The sequence below is a fragment of the Sylvia atricapilla genome, chromosome 15 (assembly GCF_009819655.1).
Source record: "Sylvia atricapilla isolate bSylAtr1 chromosome 15, bSylAtr1.pri, whole genome shotgun sequence".
Lineage (NCBI taxonomy): Eukaryota > Metazoa > Chordata > Aves > Passeriformes > Sylviidae > Sylvia > Sylvia atricapilla.
This window is the reverse complement of record NC_089154.1, coordinates 2,127,466-2,144,814: the sequence shown is the minus strand read 5'-3', so window position 1 is coordinate 2,144,814 and position 17,349 is coordinate 2,127,466. Positions and strand designations below refer to the sequence as shown.

Below are 17,349 nucleotides of genomic sequence, written 5' to 3'. Positions count from 1 at the left end.
TAAAAGACGTGGTTTTTAGTGATAATATATCAACCTAAGAAGTGAATGAGCCCATATAGCAGCTTTTTCTCTCATTCATAATTTTAATATGCTGAAATGTCTACATTTGAGTCTACCTGGCTTTTAAAGTATATGGTTATGAATCCCTGGGAAAAAAGACATCAAATGAAATAAGTGGCAGCTTTGAATTATAGTTGTGATGAACATTGTCATAATAAATTCTCTCCTCACCCAGAGGAGTGATGAGAGATTCCTGCTGTACCACACCATGTTTTCACAAGTCAAATGCAGCCACGTGTGCAATTTATAGCTTGCTTTTGGGCTGAAAGTCTCCACAGATCTTAAATGAAATGCAGCTGAGCATGATTCAAGGCTGTTTGGGTAAGAATGCCACGTTTCCAGTTAATTTAGGCTGAGATTTTCTAGGTTGTGCAGAGGCTTTTGCAGCCCAAGTCAGAGGCACTGGTGTTTCTAAATCCTCTGGGCAGCGTGTCAAGGCACAGTCTTTGAGAGGTGTTGCTCCACAGCTTGTTTCTACAGCTGTAATTGCAAGAGGAGGGGATGCAGAAATGACAGTCAAAACAATGCTTTCACAGGAAAGATTAAGCCTTTTCAACACCCCGGCCTTTATTGGCATTGCCGAGTGTATTAATCACCGATTCCCTGCTCCAGCTCCATTTGCTGCTGCTACAAAAGGGGATGATAATCAACCAGCCACTCCTGGGCCACTTGGCTGCTGCACAGGGCTTTGCTCTGAACAAGATGAATGAATCCATTTGGACAAGGTGGCTACACATTTTGCATATCTTTATTGCACTTTTACCACGTTGCAAACAATTCCACAAAAATGCTGCAAAAGTAAGCCTAGAGCTGCCGAAAGCAGCTTTTTACCCATATATGTATATATTTACACAAAACTATCAAAAGCAAAGTTGAAAAGCAGCAGCTCGGCTATGATAGTCTAGAAAGATAAGAGCTGCCACCTCCTTATGGACAAATAGTACAACTTGTCATTTTACATCACTTTGTAAAACCAACATTCAAGTATTCCTGTCAAAGCACAATTAGTGAAATTCCCTTCTGGTAACCCCTGTATTTATTATCATTATTATTATTATAATTATTATTTTTTGCCTTTAAAAGTTCATAATGCCTTAACCCTTTAAATGCTGAGTAGCTGGGGGGAAAATAAGCATTCAATTTAAATAAGATACAGTGGATTAGAGCACTTAAAGGGTTAACACAAAATACTAAGTGGACTGTCACCACAAATAAAGTGTGAGTCACAAAACTATGCTGTCCCTCTTAAATTTGGAAGGTAGGTCTGGGGTTTCATAGATATACCATATATAAATACAAAATATTAAGTAAAGGCCTCCTTTCTATACAAAAAGGACAGGAGGTGTTTTGCTATCAGACTGTTGTCTGTCAGTGATTGAGCATTTTCGGAATCTTTTCATAATCTCTCTTCAGGAACTAATGAAAAGCATCACATTAGACTTATTTTTCTTAATGAACTAATCCTTTGCAGAGTCTACGCTTTACCTACTTTGGGAACAATTATATTTCATTTCTGAATTCACTGAATTCACAAAGTGGCATACACAGTCTTTTGCAAGACTTTTTTTTTTTTTTTCTTCCTTGTCGACGTCGTTTTGTTTCTTTTTCTCCTTTGAATCTTCTTGTAGTCGGCTGGTAAAAAGGGAAGTCTTGCCATTTCACTACCTCTCGGTGGCAACAGTGTTCACATCCATGTTAAAGTCATTTTCCACCACGTTGTCGTACCCATCCTTCTCTATGCAGTCACTGACAGCCTTGAGGACAATCCGCAGCCGCCTGTCCATGGCCTCCAAGTGAGGCTGGTAGAGGATTGGAGCTATTTTATCTTTTAGCAAAGATTCCTTCATCAGGAGACTGAGTTTGTACTCCTCCTTGGCTAGCAGCTGTAATCGCAGATAGGTAGACTTCCTGATTCTAACAGGGAAAGGAGAAAAAGGAAACAATTTGCAAATCGGTTCTTTCTATCACTGTTGATCTCGACAGTGTCAAAAGGCTTATAGCCAGGATTATAATCACGGTGTAAGAGCTTTATTTTGTGGTCTGAAATGACAAGAACCAGGCACTGTCACAGTCCTAATGAACAGCTGGCAGTGTCACCAAGTCACTGATCTTTTGGGGCCCTCAGAGGTGCTTAGAGGTCTTTCTTCCCTCTGGAGCACAGATCCGTGGGGCAGTGCAGGCAGCATCCCTCACCTGGGAAAGCACCAAGTGGGGCTGGTGCAGCATTCACAGAGCCATGTCCACCTTGGCAGGGACACGTGTGACACACATGGCACTGAGCAGGGACACTGTGACAGCAGCAGAGGCTGCTCAGCTCACCCTGCAGGGCTGCCCAGAGCCCCTCAGACACAGAGCTCACCCCCAGGGCTGGAGCTCTCAGGGTCACCTGTTCCCTCTGAAAACCCTGGCCGTGGGTTTCCACCAAGGAAAGCTGTTGAGAAGCATGTGAACAAGCTGGGATTTTGTCACTTGACTTCCATGGGATGTGTATTTTGTCTTAAAGCTTCTCTCACAGCTCACGGCCGCGCTCCTGCAAGGTCCTGATCCCTACAGATGTGGCAGTGCCAATGCTCAGGGCTGGCTGGGCAGGAGAATCACTCCATCTCCTGCTCCCCACAGTGTGCAAGGAAAGATTCACTTCAACATTTTCAGTCCTGTTAGTGGAAACAATGGTATAAAACCAGGAAACATCTCCAGAGGGAACACATACCTGCAGCACTGGTTTAAAGGCACCAATATGGAAAGTTCATCATGGGAATATTTTCCAAACCTATTTAAAGATAAGAGCAAGAATGTAACAAAGGCTGGTTTAAAGACTGACTTTTTTCTTTTTCCTTTAACCCCAGAAAGACTATTAAAGGCCCTTACCCTCTTCCATTATCTAAGTGGATAATAAAAGTGTCATTTCCAAACTTCTCAAAGGTTTCGTAGTGATGTCGATCCATGTTACCTACGGAACAAAGAGAAGAAAAAAGACCATTCTGGCTTGAGCCTGCAGGTCAGGGCAGTGCAAGAGCCCAGTGCTCCCCAAAAACAAGGCTGGGTAGAGCAGAGAAAGCAGCAAACCTGCTGAGCTCATTTGCTCCTAGTGTGGACACCCCCAAGTGAGTGATACTGGAAGGGTTGTTAAGCCTCTGGCAGCTTTTGAAATTCTCTGTGACTTTTATAGTTAAGCTCAAAAGGGCCCATCAGGAGGCAAAGCCAAACTTCCCCCCCTCCAGCAGCCCCTCCTGGGGTACACCACGGAAATCCCTCTCCAGGACAGCAGCATCTCCCTCTCTGGGGAGCCTGGGCACCTGTCGGGGTGCTGTGTCCTGGGCCACCAGCGTTTCCCTCCCTGGTGGCAGGGAGCCCTGCTGCTGCAGCCTGGCCTCAGTGGGGTGTGTGAAGCACACACGGTACATGTGACACACATGTGACACGGGCAAGGCTTTGCTCAGGGAGGAGAAAATGCCTGCTTTGAGCAGGGGTGTTAATCCTGATCACCTTGTTAATTCAGCTCTCTGAACTCCAACCATCACCCTGGCTTTCCTCTGGTGAGAACTGTGGCCCAGCTGCTGACTGCCTGGGCAGCCAGAACAGCACCAGGGCTGTGAGCTGTGGATCAGGAGGGTGCTGTCTGCACAGCTGCACAGCTCTCCCTGGGCAAGCTGCTTTTTAAGGCCAATGTGCAGAGCACTGCTGCCAAGCGAGGAATTTTGTCTCCATGGCAGGGGTCTGGAGCTACTTATAGATGCCACATACGGCTCCTGAGCTGTCACCTGGCCTCTCCTGCTGCAGCCTATTGCTAGAGTCTCAGTGGGGGCAATGGCACAGGATGTGTCCATGCTGGCATGTGCCCAAGGATGGCAACTTAGCAAATGTTTTTGCTGCAGCAGGAAAGGTTTCATATGAGAATGAGAATTAGGCTTGGAATGGGTCTCTGTTACCTGGTTGTAAATAATTGTTTTATTGAGATCAGGTTACACCAGCAGAAAAATCCTGATGCAATCCACAGCTGCCTTTGTGACAAAGCAATGCCTCTTCCCCCCCACCCTGACATTTTATAGAGAGGCAGCGGAGAACACTCCTGCAGGATGAAAATAAAGCGCCAGTAATGAGCAGTCCTTGCCTGTGCGTCCAGGAGCCATATATTACAGGGGTAAAGCACTCACTAAAGCAAACTGTGAAGCCCTTCACTGTTGTGAAGGAGACTGGCCTGACCTGCATTCATCACCACTCTGCATTTCTGAACATCTTTGTTCCTTTAATCTGCACTGATGGGAATACATAACCACGTAAATCTGCATTTCCCCATAATCATCTGGAACAGCACATACAGTAAATGCAGCTTCAGCCACGCTTTAGCAAACTGCTGAGCTATGCAGAGCAGTGCAGAAAGAAATACTTCTTATTCTAATTAAATGTTGCATTTAATTTTTGAAAGAGATGAAACATACCCATTAGGAAATCAAAAACTGTCATATCCATTATATCCAGAATTCTGGTCCCACTGTCGTATGGGGGTGTTTGTTTAACCTCTTCACAATAATCTGGATCAACTTCCCATCTGGAAAAGGCAATATTTTGATATTTTATGTGACATACAAAGCTTACTGAAAATGACAAAAGAAAAAATGTTATTTGGCAAAGATCTACTTGTATCGTGTTCGATTGAGGGCAGGGTCAGGAGGAGGCAGCAAATTCCAGCAGTGCAGGCAAGCAAGGGAGATTGTGACTGATGAAAAAGGAAGAAAATCACAAGACTGAAAACTATCTGGCCAGTATCTCCAGGATTTAGGAGATACCATCAGTCATATGGTGCAAACATCTGAGACTTGCTGAGACATCCCTCTGACAGGACTCAGACAGGTCCCCTTGCATCCTGTCAGTGCCACTGGAGGTGCCTGTCCCATGAGAGAATTGTGCCACTGAAGGTCCTTTTGGGTCCAGGGCCATAAACTGGAGCTCCTGGCACGTGAAGTGCCCTGTCCCTGCCCTGGGAAAACCCAGGTGCTCTCCTGAGGGCAGGGACTGAGTGACCTCCCTGCCACCCTGTGCAGCTCTGCTCACCACTACTCACTCTGCTTTCTTGCGCTTGTGGTAGGAACGCCTCCAAGGGTTTCTCCAGGTTTTCCTTTTTGCTAATGACAAGTCAGGCAGGAAAGCAGCCAGGGACCCCTCGATCTGGTCTGGTTTTCCACACAGGGCGTGCTCTGTTGAGCAGTAGTAGGAGCATTCCCCATAGAAGCAGATGTTGTTGGCTGGCAAAGAAAGGAAAAGAGCTTTAAAGCCTACCCTTAAATTAGTATTGAGAATTTATAAAAGCACTGATGTATGTAAGAGCAGAAATAAATCCAAACCCCTGTTACCACACAAAGTTTTCCTTCACTGAAACCACTAGAAAGACATTGATTTCAGTGGCTGGGATCACGCCCTGTGCTAAGCTCTTTGTGACTATTTCCAGTCTATTTATATTCCCCAAACCTATTTTTTTTTAATCCTGTCCTTTCTCCTTTCATTTTCCCAGACTGATAAATTCCTTGGGAGCTATTTGCTACCCCAGGCTGGAACCCCAAGCCCCACAGCTGAACAAGTGGCATGTGCCCAAAATTAAGTCACTTCTCAAAATCTTGGCTCATTTCTTTGAGAACAGAGAACACTTCATTCATTTCCTTGCTGGTATGAGAAGAACTGGCAGCTTTTGTAAGGAGAATTATTCCCCACCAAGAGTCCTGTGGGGGTGTGTGTGGAAGGTGGGAATAGCACGGACGTAACGCTGTCAGCACACAGCTCAAACATAAATTCCTTCCTCCACACCCCACGTTACTCCAACAACCACAGAAAAAAAGAATCTGCAGCAGGGTTTTGGACCGTGTGTTACCTTGAAACTTCCCCAAAACTGCCACCACATATTTCTGTACCAACAGGAACACCCACCCCTTTACAAGAACACGCTGCCCACAGGAATTCACTGAAGGTGAGAGAGAGCAGCTGACCCCCAAAGCCCACCAGTGCTGGACTGTGAGCAGCAACAGGAGCACACTGCTGCTCTTGCCAGTGTGCTACAACTCTGTTGACATTGCTTTATGCACATAAAATGTCATCAGGGGAAGACTGTGCCCTTTCCTCATGGTAATGCATGAAGCTGAGAAGTCACATTGCTTCCTAATTCCCCACAAGGCCTCTAAATTCAGATATTGTTTTGAGCTCCTCTCCCTCTGGGCAGGCTCAGTGTAAATGAGGCAGGAAGGGCTGGGAGCAGCAGGCGGTGAGTCTCTGCTGCCACAGGAAGGTAAGTGCTGGGTTGGCATGGCAGTGATGCAGCACACGCCCTGCACATCACTGTGACATCCCCCAGCCCAAAGCTGCACCCAGCTGAGTGCCCAGGGGAGATGGGTGAGCCAGGACAGGGGACAACTCTGGGGAAGACAGGAGGGAGGGAGGAACAGAGCAAGGAGCTGCATTTGAAAAAGGAGAAGTAGGGGAACATGGAACAGCAAAAAGATCTCATGATGCTTTTGATTAATTAGCTGCATTATCTGGGGCTGGCTGTTAAACCATGGAATTATTCCAAATAACCACACTATAAAGGCTGATGTGTTGCTACTTGACAATCTGTCCCAGCTTCCCAGTGATGTCCCAAATTTCTCTATTGATAGTCACCTGATTTGTCCATGGAATTGTAATTGCTTTACTCTAAGACAGCCTTTTCATGCTCTGCTGTGACTGACTCACAAGGGCCATGCTCAGGAACAACTCACCAAACTGCACATTTGTATTCACAGGTTGGATCATAGCACAAAAATACATCCCAGCTAAGTCCAGAAAGATTCACTCTGTGGTCAAAAAGTTTGGTGCCAGTTGCTCAAGGAAAAGAAAAGTACTTTAGGGAAAAGGAAGAACAGAAATTACAAAAGGAAGGAAGGGGATCACTCAGCACATCTGTTCTTCTGAGTTCACAATTTAAGTGTTTTACCAAGCAGAATATCCTCTCTTAAAAAAATTTTTTTTGCTGATTTGAAGCTGCAGTGGGGCTTGGGCTTCAATTCAGCTGCCTCAGCATCACCCCCTCATCTCTGGAGGGAGGGAGCCATGATTTATCAAGATTTATCTTGACTGCCTGAGATAACTCATCTTCCAGGGTTTCTGTGACCTGACTTCCACCTGGCAGCAGGAAGCCAGTGCTCGTTTATCTCCTGCTGCATTCGTTTTGTAAAGAGCAAAAGGCCCAGCAAATGCCCCCCACGCCATCACAGCCTCTGCTGCTCGCTATGTAAATCTGACCTTTCAAGGAAAAGGAGTTGTATTAAACACAGCATTTTGCTCAGTGGGAAGATAAATACTCTGTTTAATAGTTTGCTTCTGTATTCAGCGTGGGGAACAATGAAACCCTGCTCCGTATTGTCAGTGAAAGCAACTGGGGCTAATCACTCGGCAGTAATCACACACTGGTATCCAGGTAAAGCTTGAGGAGAGCTGGGGGCTCTGCCAGTGCTGCTGTTTGCTGCTGCAGGGCTGTGCAGTGTGCTCTGCACCACGCCAGCCACTCATCCCACTCATCCCACTCATCCCTGCCAGGAGCCTCCTGGCACTGATCCCCCAGAGCCTCCCTGCCTGCTCCAGCATCCAGAGCCCTGAGCCATGCCAACCTGTGTCCTGTCATTAAGACAGTGAACTTGCAGTCAAACCACAAGTGTAGTTCTCACTGACAAGTCACAGCCAATGTAACAAATCTTTTTCTGCCAGCAGTCATTCCCCCCATGGGCTCAGACCTGTGGTACCTGCTCCCCAAGCTCCTGTTCAATTTCTGGGGATACTGCAGGTGAAAGGATGCTGGATCTCAAGCTACTGCTAAAGGAATTAACTGCCCTGATTGGGACAGAATAGACATCTTATTATGTCTGCCCTAGTCCTTACATACCAGCAGTAAGATGAAGCAGCCTGAATTATCTGGGGAAACATTCATTTTTAAGGTTTCTTAAAAATGTAGGGGGGAAAAAAAGAGGCACCAAATATAGAAAACCACAGTTCTCATTTAAGACTTCAAGGTGCTGCAGCAAGGCTCTTTGAAACCTAAGTAGGTGACCCACATTCTGCACAGCAGGCTGAGGGTGAAATTCCAGCTAGAGACACAAGCCCAGAGCTCCGTGGCAATCCCACGCTGAGAGCAGGGTTTGGCTTTCTGAAAACGAGAGAGAAAGGGGAGATGAGCTCCCTGCTGGAGCACAGTCCTTCTCCTCTCATTAAAATTCCCCAAACCATATGTTCCTCTCACCAGATAAAGGTGTTTCTGCATAAGTACACCTGCAAAAGGAGCAACAGCCAGGAATTTGGGCTCCTGCAGGAATGGCAACAGCAGCAGTGCTGGCAAAGCAGACAGGGAGGGATGTTTATCCACGCTGGAATGTGCCTTTGCAACATGCAAAACCCTTCTTCGCTATAAACCAAACCTGTTTCCCCAAAGCACCAGAAAGGCAAGAGAGCCCCATGCTGCAGTGTCTGATTTTCATTACCGGAGGAGGAATGGGTGTGATTCCTAATGAAACACAGGCAAAAATCATGGTCTGGTGATCGAAACTCCAGCTAATTACAATTAAGAAGCAGAGTGTCTGTGTACTCATCTGCACATTGTCTGCATCCTCCTGATAGCTGAACAATAATTCTTCTCAGGAAGAAAAGGAACAAGGGGGGATACCTTAAAGCAAATTGCTTGGCAGAGCAGTTCTTTTATTCAGCTTTACATGACTGTTAATAGAGGACATTTAGCAACCCTGTGCAATTGCAGTACTGGGAAAAAATCCTGAATATTTACTACAGCAATGCATGAAAAGTTCTTTCATTTACCTGCTCAAAATAATAGGCAATTCAGAATTGCTATTGTATGCTGAGAGGGAAAAAAAATCCATAATCCCTCGGAATTGGTTAATATGAACAAAAACATAGTGCTTACTAGCTGTGTAACATTGATTTCTTTAAGATGCTGCCTCAATTACTTCCAAAATGAAGGCTGACATCATTAATATGTCTCTTTTTTTCCTAGGAAATTACCATTCATTTGTAAGAGTAGCAGGGCTACTGCAGTCTGCCCTGCTGCAAAGGACATAAAATTAATTTAAATAATTACTGACCTAATTCCATTTCTCATGTTTAAGTCCAAACTGCCTGAAAGTGCACTTTTCTGCAATCTGCTTTCTCTCTGAGTGCAGCCTAATGCATCCACTGACCTGCCTGCTCGCAGCCATTGTCACTTTTCCATGGCAGCAGGGATGCTGCTCAGCACTGTGCTCTAAAGCTGCCTGTGGCTCCTCATTTCCACACCTGATGGGACAAGGGAGGTGGCCCAGGAGTGGAAATTCGCTGAGGTTTCTTCCAACACATCCCCACAGTGCTCTGGGAGGTAACACGTGCTTGGACAATGCTCCTGGTGGGATCCTTGGGGTGTCCTGTGCAGGGCCAGGAGCTGGACTGATGAGCCTGATGGGCCCCTTCCCACCCAGTTTATTCCATGGTCCTGTGACTGATGAGGATCATCAATAATCACCCTGTGAGGGTGCAAACCACGGGCTCCCAGCCCGAGGGGAACATCTCCCTGTAAAACCAATTTCACTTTGTGCCCCTTGGATTTTAAGAGCTGTGTGTGTGTGCATGGAGAGACACCAAGTGTCCCCAGGCCCATTAATTGTCACTGAGCACTGTGGGGATGGAGATGCAGTGACAGAGGCACCTGAAATGGAGTCCCAGAGGGGTCTCTATGGGCTTGTGTTGGTGCCCAGCCTGGTTTGTGGGTGTGCCAAGAGCTCACAGCTCAATTTCCCACCTCTGGAGGCAGCTCTCCCTCAAAGCTGCCCTTCACCTGCCAGAGGGGCAGGTCAGCCCCTGAGCCTTCCCCAGCTCCCTGCTCCTCCTCATCCTCACCCCCAGACCAGGAGCCTCACCCCAGCACCTCCCTCTTCTCTTCCTTCCCTGCCCTCAATCTGCTGCCTGAGCTGCCTGCTGGGCTTGTGGAAGACGTTTCTAAAAGCTTAATTTAGGATCTTTGTTATTTTTTCATTAATTAATGTCTGCCTTTTAAGGTCAGTATGAAATACAAGACAGAGGTTGGGCATATGTTAATGAGAATCTGACTAATTAAACTGGGGACTTGCAGGGAAGAACTCTGACAAGTAACCAACATGATTTAACTAAAGTATATTGATTCAGGAAATGTAAAATGGAAAGAAAAATTAATTGCCTAAGCATTTTATTCTCCAGAAAAGCCTGATTCATAGTTAATCAAGTATTTTAATTGAATTTATCTGAGACCTCTAAATAAATTTGAATAAAGGATTATGCTTGGTTGTCTGGAATTTCATAATGGCAAGATAAAGATCTTCATCTAAACTGGCAGCCTTAACTCTCTATTTCCCTGCTCTGGCTGCTGTAAGCTGCTCAGTACTTGAGAACAGTTTTGCAATTCTCAGAAATCATTCAAGTTCACCCTTAAGTCTTGAAACATAACCTAGGAAGACTAAAAATCAAGCAAATCTACTAATCCACATCTTACTTGCCAAAACAGGAATAAAATGGCTCCTGTTTAAAGTGAGCCAAAGCACCCTGTGCACAGTAAAAAGATTTTTTTGCCATTTTTTCTGCATATTTACCTACAAAAATCAAGGAAAAAAAAAATGGTATAGAGAGATGAAGAGGGAGGGAAAGCAACCAAGGCAAATGCAGAAATGTGTGTCCACCAGGTTTGGTGAACATGTCTTGTCACCATAACTGTGCATGTAAAATTGGAGTGCTCATAATTCTGGGTAAAATGAAACCTCCTGCAATTATGTAATGTCTTTTACAAGTGAAGCTCCTGGAATAAATAACTGTCTGCTCAACTGTGTCCTGCAGAGCTGAACATAAATATGAAGCTAAAAATAACAGCCGTAATAATGACTTTATTGGGGATCAGAAAAGTGTGATAAAGATTTTAAGAGCAAAAGCTTGGCAATGACAGGGCTCTGGTTTCTAGCTAACAGCAATAATTACAGTTACATTGGGAGAAACTGTAATTAAGTCTTTGGATCTTGACTTTAGGGATCTGGGATAAACAGCTCCTGGCCAATCACACACAGAGCAAGGGAGAGATCTCCAGAGGTTTCTGCTCCAGATTGCCTCTTACAGGAGTCACACACAGCAAAGCACATTCGCACACAACTGAAACAATATGAGTTCAGCTACTGGAACATGGCACTGTGCTTTAAACTGAACCTGTAACCTAGAAATTCTATATGCAAGAACAAGCTTAAACATTATTTCTGTGCCGTAATTCAGAGTCTTAATTTCTCCATCTCAGCATCCCAGATGTTAAACAGAGATGCTGCCACTTTTTCCCACCTTTTGCCCATTTTTCCCTATTCCAGTTGTACATTCTGGTGAGCAGGGTAGGGTTTTATCCTGTGCTTGTAAAATTCCCACCCTGTGGAGCTCCATTCTTAACTAGGTCCACAAAATGTGAAAGACTGAAGAGTAAGAGAGAGTGGTATCTGCCTCTGGGTCAGCCCTCAGAGCAAGAGTGAGGACTGGGATCAATTCAGGCCCAACAGAGAATTAGAGCTGGAAGCAGGATACATTACACATCTATTTCCTGATGTTTTGTCCAAACTCCTGTTGTAGTAAAACCTGAATGGCTCTGAGACATTAGGTTTGGTCCTCCAGTCAAAGCCAGAAATAAATGCATCTGACCAACAGAAGTGACAGATCACATTGCAGTGGGATTAAAAAAACCCAAACCCTGAATAACTAATGGGCTGGGTAATAAGGTTTTGGGTAAACTGAAAGCACCAGAAAAAACTGTCTTAGAAATCGTTCTACATAAAACATTTGTTGAATACATTGCTTTGGCGAACATAAAAGCCTCTCTCTGCAGATAATTTGTCAAGGGGAAAAGGCACTCAGCTCAAAACAATAAAGTCTTCTTTGCAAGCTCTGTCTCTACATTTATTTTTATTCAAAGGTCTAGAAGACAGTTTTATTAGAAATATCTGAGCAATTAAGCAATCTACACATCGTTTCCTTAAGTACGTGTTTCAGCAGGGTAGAGAGAACAGAGTGTTATTTCCAGGACTACCTGGTGAGATGAAAAATGTTCTCCAGAGCTTCTTGTCCCGGGTGACATCTCGGATTTCCCTGGTCATGTTCACCAGCCTGCCCGCCACCGGGGGCACGCGCCGGAAATCCAGGATCCTGCAGGGGGGAAAGCACAGCCTTTATGGACAGGATTAAAATGTAATGATGGTTACAGGCTTTGGGAAGCTTCATTACACTCTGAAGGCACATTTATCTGTGGTCTTTAAGGAGTATAAAGCCCATCAACTTTACACGGGATAATTCCTCATATAATGTATTACAAAGTAGGTCCTGAATACCATGAGCTCTGCATTGCCTACGTAGCATGGAGTAAAATACAAGAAAAGTATGGAGGGCATTTTTCCATGATAAAAATGAAGATACATACGACCAGAGACAGCAAAAATTTAATTTTTTTACTTCATGATTGTTATGACACGCATTTTGCTCACCAGGTTTTTTTTAAGTGACTTGGGGAATGGGATTTCAGCCTCTTTCTTCCCTAAACACCATGTAATTCCTTTTTTGACAGCCTTAGTATGTATTTGATTTATTCCCTTCTGCTCCTCTCTGTTTTAATACCCTTATACCAACCTAAACAATCTCCCTGAGACCAAAAATCTTCCCACGGGCAAAGGCTGGGAGAAGAGTTTCTCCCTACCCCAAACTCCCCTGCCTTCACAGATCATAAAACCCTCCCCATGAAGCACTGCTATTAGATACAGTAAAAGAGCAAAGACCCCGTACAAAGTCTCCCCATAGGCAGGATTTTTATATCCACTGTCTGCTGTTCAGATTTTCTACATTGGGTAGCAACTGCTTTTCCTGCTTAGTGTGTGGATATTTAACATACCCCCTGTAGGAACTCCACTGATGGTTTTTTTTACAGCACCATCTGCTTAAAACAGCAATATCAAATATAAAGCAGAAGGGATCAACGTCAAGGTCAACAGCAATAAAACAGAGAAGATCCCTGAAGGATCAGATCAGGATTGGCTCTTGCTGGCAAATCTACCCTGTGCCACCCACCAAATCATTCCCAAATCCCAGCCATCATCCCAGAAGGCAGCAATGCTACACAAACCCCCAAATAATTTGTGACCTCAAAGCTTTGTGCATTTCCAAAGATGTTTCTTGGCCTCTCACAGTGTGAAAGACACTTCAGTGAATTGCCATTGTTTCTAGACAGGCTGTTAGTTACTAATCAGTAATTCCCATCTCTAATCTGGGCAGGCTGCAGTCTTGGGGTATCCACCATCCCCTGCACCAACTCTAGAACAGGAGCATGAGATGACCACCACTGCCCTCTCCTTCCCACTGACTTGTGGCCTAAACATGCTCCTGATATGGGATAGTCCCAGCTTTTTGCTGTGAAACCAGAACTCCCATCTCAATTACTCCTCCCTGAATACTCACACCATTCCCCGTGTCTCCTTTGGATCTCTGTGCCCTGGAGCTAACTGGGGTGAGCCAGCCTCCTCTCACACAAATGTGACACAGTCCTTGGGAGAAGGGTCCTCTCCATTTGTACCTCAGGATCAGAGGGGAAACTAATTTCTCACCTTCTCTTCAATACAACTTCTTCTTTTTGAGAATTACTTATTGCCAGGTTTCTCATTCCCAAAGTCTCATTTCCTAATTAGTAACTTACTCTTTCATCATCTACATTTCATTTATTCATGGCATTTGCCCACCTTTGTTCCACTTTCCCCTTTAAAAAAAAATTCAGTTACAGTTAGAGGAATGGCCAAGTGCAGCAACTTTTCACAATATTTCCCCTTTCCTTTTAATGCAAATCCGTTCTACTTGCCTGTCCAGATGAAATGCTGCTATTTCTGCATTATGTCTCTCATAGTCTGAGAAGTAAAAAAAGTCAGGTGGGGTTTCTTGTTCTCTGGTTTGCCTGCAAAGGAAAACAAGGGAAGTGTTTTAATGAAGGGCTAGCATTGCAAAGGAGCAGTGCTCACTCATCAGCATGCTGCTCAAGAGTTCAGTATTGTTTGCTTAATGGAAGACCTTTAAATACCTCATTTGTGCATTATTTGCCATGCAGCCTTCATTTTATCTTCTTTCTTAAACTACTCTAACAAAAAATAGGGATTCAAGATTTGTGCAGGCAGCGTGCTGTCACAAAGCTGTTCCGCTCAAAACTCTCGCTCTATTTAACAAGATCTGTTTTATCACTCTCAAACATTTCATTAGAGATAGCGGTGAAGACAATGTCATTTCATCGAATTATCATTAACTGCAATTATGAAATTTCCAAAAGTAATAACATTTTTCTTTCATCTTTGGCAGCCATGCAGCTCCCATCGAGAATATGCCTCTCCCTTTGTATTACTGAGAGCCAAAAGTGACATGTTTTTCTCATTTCAGAAGGAATGGGATCATTGCAGTTTGATGGCCATGACACTTGTCATGTTTCAAAGAACATTAACAAGACTGTGCTTGAGAGAGAGGATGCAGAATTTGTTGTTTCTTCAGTTAAAGAACCAATAAAAAATGTCATTCTGATAGGGAGGCTGCAAATAGGAAGGCTAAAGCTTCCACACCACTGTACAGGGAAAATACAAAGCTCTGTGTGAGAGAGGAGCAAATCCCTGTCTCACTTCAGGCAACTTCCAGTCCTTTTGGAAGGAGCACAGCTCAAGCAGCTAACCATTGCAACGTTTGGGTCCCACCTCAACCTGCTTTGAAGCCCTGAGAGGGAGATGAGCACAGCAAAGCTGCCTGCAGAGCATATGCAAGGGAGGACAGCTCTCCAGAAGAGGAGAACAAAGCTCTTTGTCACTCCCCGTGTCACAGGTGGCCCAGCTGACAGCTCATGTGTCACCTTTGCTGCCTGCTGGCAATTAAAGCACAGCTCCTGCACGGGGACCTTGTGCACGAGAGGCTTTGGGCTGCTGCTGGGGCACAGCTCAAACCTCCACTGAAGTCCTAATTTTGGGTTTGTTGGGGACCTGAAGCTGTGTCCACCCACCACTGTGACTGCCAGAGCTGGTGTCTGCCCACAGACCCACCCGGGGCTCTCCAAACTGCTGGAGAAACCAGACAAGTCTTGTGTTTCTGGTGGTGTGAAGACTTTGCTGTGCACCCAGCAGGGTTTAAAAGCCCCATATCCTTTCTCAGACATCCCTTTTTATATGAACATGTTGGCAAGGTACTCCATCTTGCCCTAAATGATGAACAAAATCAAGGTATTTGTCCTGTGTCCAATAGAACTGAAGGTCAGAGTGGCTTTAAACACCCCAGTGATGCTCTGGCAAAACAGCACTGACCACAGCAGTGGTCATGGAGGTGGCCAACACTTGGCACAAGTCCTGCAAGGGAGCTGCTGTGGACACAAAAAGTTCACAAGGACACAGAAAGGACTCACAAGGACAAAAGGTTCACAAGGACACAAGCTGAAAGCGAGCCTGGCATAAAATAAAAAGTGGTATTTTGCTTTGTCCCCACAAGAAATGGAAAAGGCCAAGGAGTGCACCCACAAAGAGGAACAGGGGAGAGCAGAACCTCTGGTGCATCACACAACGCACTAAGCAGTCAAGACAAGAGTTAGGAGAGCTGCAACCTCATTGTGCATATTCCCCTAAAAAATGAAGGAATGAGCCCTGAATATGAATTCAAAGGAAAAAGATCAACCTGTTTCTGCTGGAGATAAAATTACATATCTCAATGTAACCTTCTCTCCTCTCCAGATTTTAAAAGAGTAAATTTCTTCAATAAATCCTCACCCCAAGATTTCACAAACTTTACGCACATCAAGCACAGCTGATAAGGTGCAGAAAATATTCCTAATTAGCTAATCAATGCCATCTGCTTTTTATCACCCAGACACTTAAAAAAAACCCCACGGCTGTTCCTTTATGAGAAAATCTTGCTCCAGAAAATGAGACTTAGCTGTGGGCTGGATCTCAGCAAGCACAGCCCTGCCCCAGCCCAGCCCTGCTCCCTCTCACTGTTCTGTGCTCCCTGCCACCCCAGGCAATGGCTGCAGGGACTTTTCACTTGGGTGTAAGTACACGTGTCCTGCAGGCTCAGGCTTGTTTGTACATATTTTTTCTGCTGTCATCATGTATTATTAAGTGGTAGCACACTCTCCTAAGAAAGTACTGAAATTGATAGTCCTAAAGCCTTCAAAAACGGACACCGAACCCACAGTGCAATCTAGACAATGGTAATATCAGTATTTTCTGTACCCAATGACACATAATAAAATAAACTCCCAAGTTTTTTCAGTGCTTAAGGTGCTTCCTTCTACAGAGTCACTTCTCACATGGTCCATGCCCTCGTCCAACACATGGCACCCACTTCTTTGCCTCTTGAAAATACTGTTATTCAGAAAGTAGACTGGAAGGAGGGTCTACCAACCCCCCAAGGTGCTTTTACATCCCTTATATTCCTCTGCAAAACTCTCCAGAACTAAGATGTACCAGATCCAAACACAAAACCCTCTCCTGAAATAACCTTGAAATGTCCTTTGTTCTGACTTACTCCAGTCTTCCAGGGTTAAAACAGAAACCTGGTTCCTTGTATCTGACATTAACTAGACAGATTTTTATTCAAGCAGACAGTTATTTTTAATTTGATGTCTGCAGCAGTACCTGAAGAGAACTGGGAATTCTTGGGAATTCCCCAGGCAGAGCAAGGTGCCATACCCCCAGCAAACACTAACGGGTGTGTGGATTGTGGCCCAAAATACACAACTGAAATTATAAAGCCACATGAGTCTAACAGAGCTCTGAACCAATGCCATTAACAGGCTGATATCAGAATGGCTTTAAGGGCCAAAGGGCAACTTCATCACAATCTAGAACTTTTACTTCATCCAACTGCGTTGATACATAATTTTATTTCATCCATATTAAAAATTGCCTTTTTTTTAACTGCCCACAGTCTAATCAAGTCTGCTTGTTGCTAATTCTTCTAATGGTCTATTCTGATGTAAAAACACAAAGAAGTGGAAGATCAAACTGCTCTCAGCAAGCCCAGTCAGTTTTAGATCATGGCACTGGTCCTCAGCCCCTAAGGGACAGGCTGGGAAAGGGGAATGAACTCCCAGACCCTTCCAGGTCAAGTAAAACATCTTTTAAAACAACACTGGAACTGTTGCATGTTTTAAATCAGAAATGTTTTAAATCAGCATGTCTTCAATCAGAATTGCATTTTAGAAGGGAAAAAAACCCCACCCTTACCTACCAGTTAGTT

The 17,349-nt window shown here is 44.6% G+C and overlaps 1 protein-coding gene across 1 annotated transcript in view; it reads right to left on the bottom strand.

Annotated features, from left to right (window-relative positions):
* Positions 1-790: 790 nt before the first annotated feature.
* Positions 791-17,349, bottom strand: part of FAM20C (FAM20C golgi associated secretory pathway kinase) — a 57,708-nt gene continuing 41,149 nt past the window's right edge. The window contains exons 4-10 of the mRNA XM_066329693.1: positions 13,952-14,044; positions 12,143-12,258; positions 5,123-5,303; positions 4,500-4,609; positions 2,929-3,010; positions 2,771-2,830; positions 791-1,974 (exon numbers count right to left, since the gene is read on the bottom strand). Of these exons, the coding sequence (XP_066185790.1) occupies positions 1,722-1,974; positions 2,771-2,830; positions 2,929-3,010; positions 4,500-4,609; positions 5,123-5,303; positions 12,143-12,258; positions 13,952-14,044 (895 nt within the window). The 3' untranslated portion in view covers positions 791-1,721. The remainder of the gene's footprint in view (positions 1,975-2,770; positions 2,831-2,928; positions 3,011-4,499; positions 4,610-5,122; positions 5,304-12,142; positions 12,259-13,951; positions 14,045-17,349) is intronic.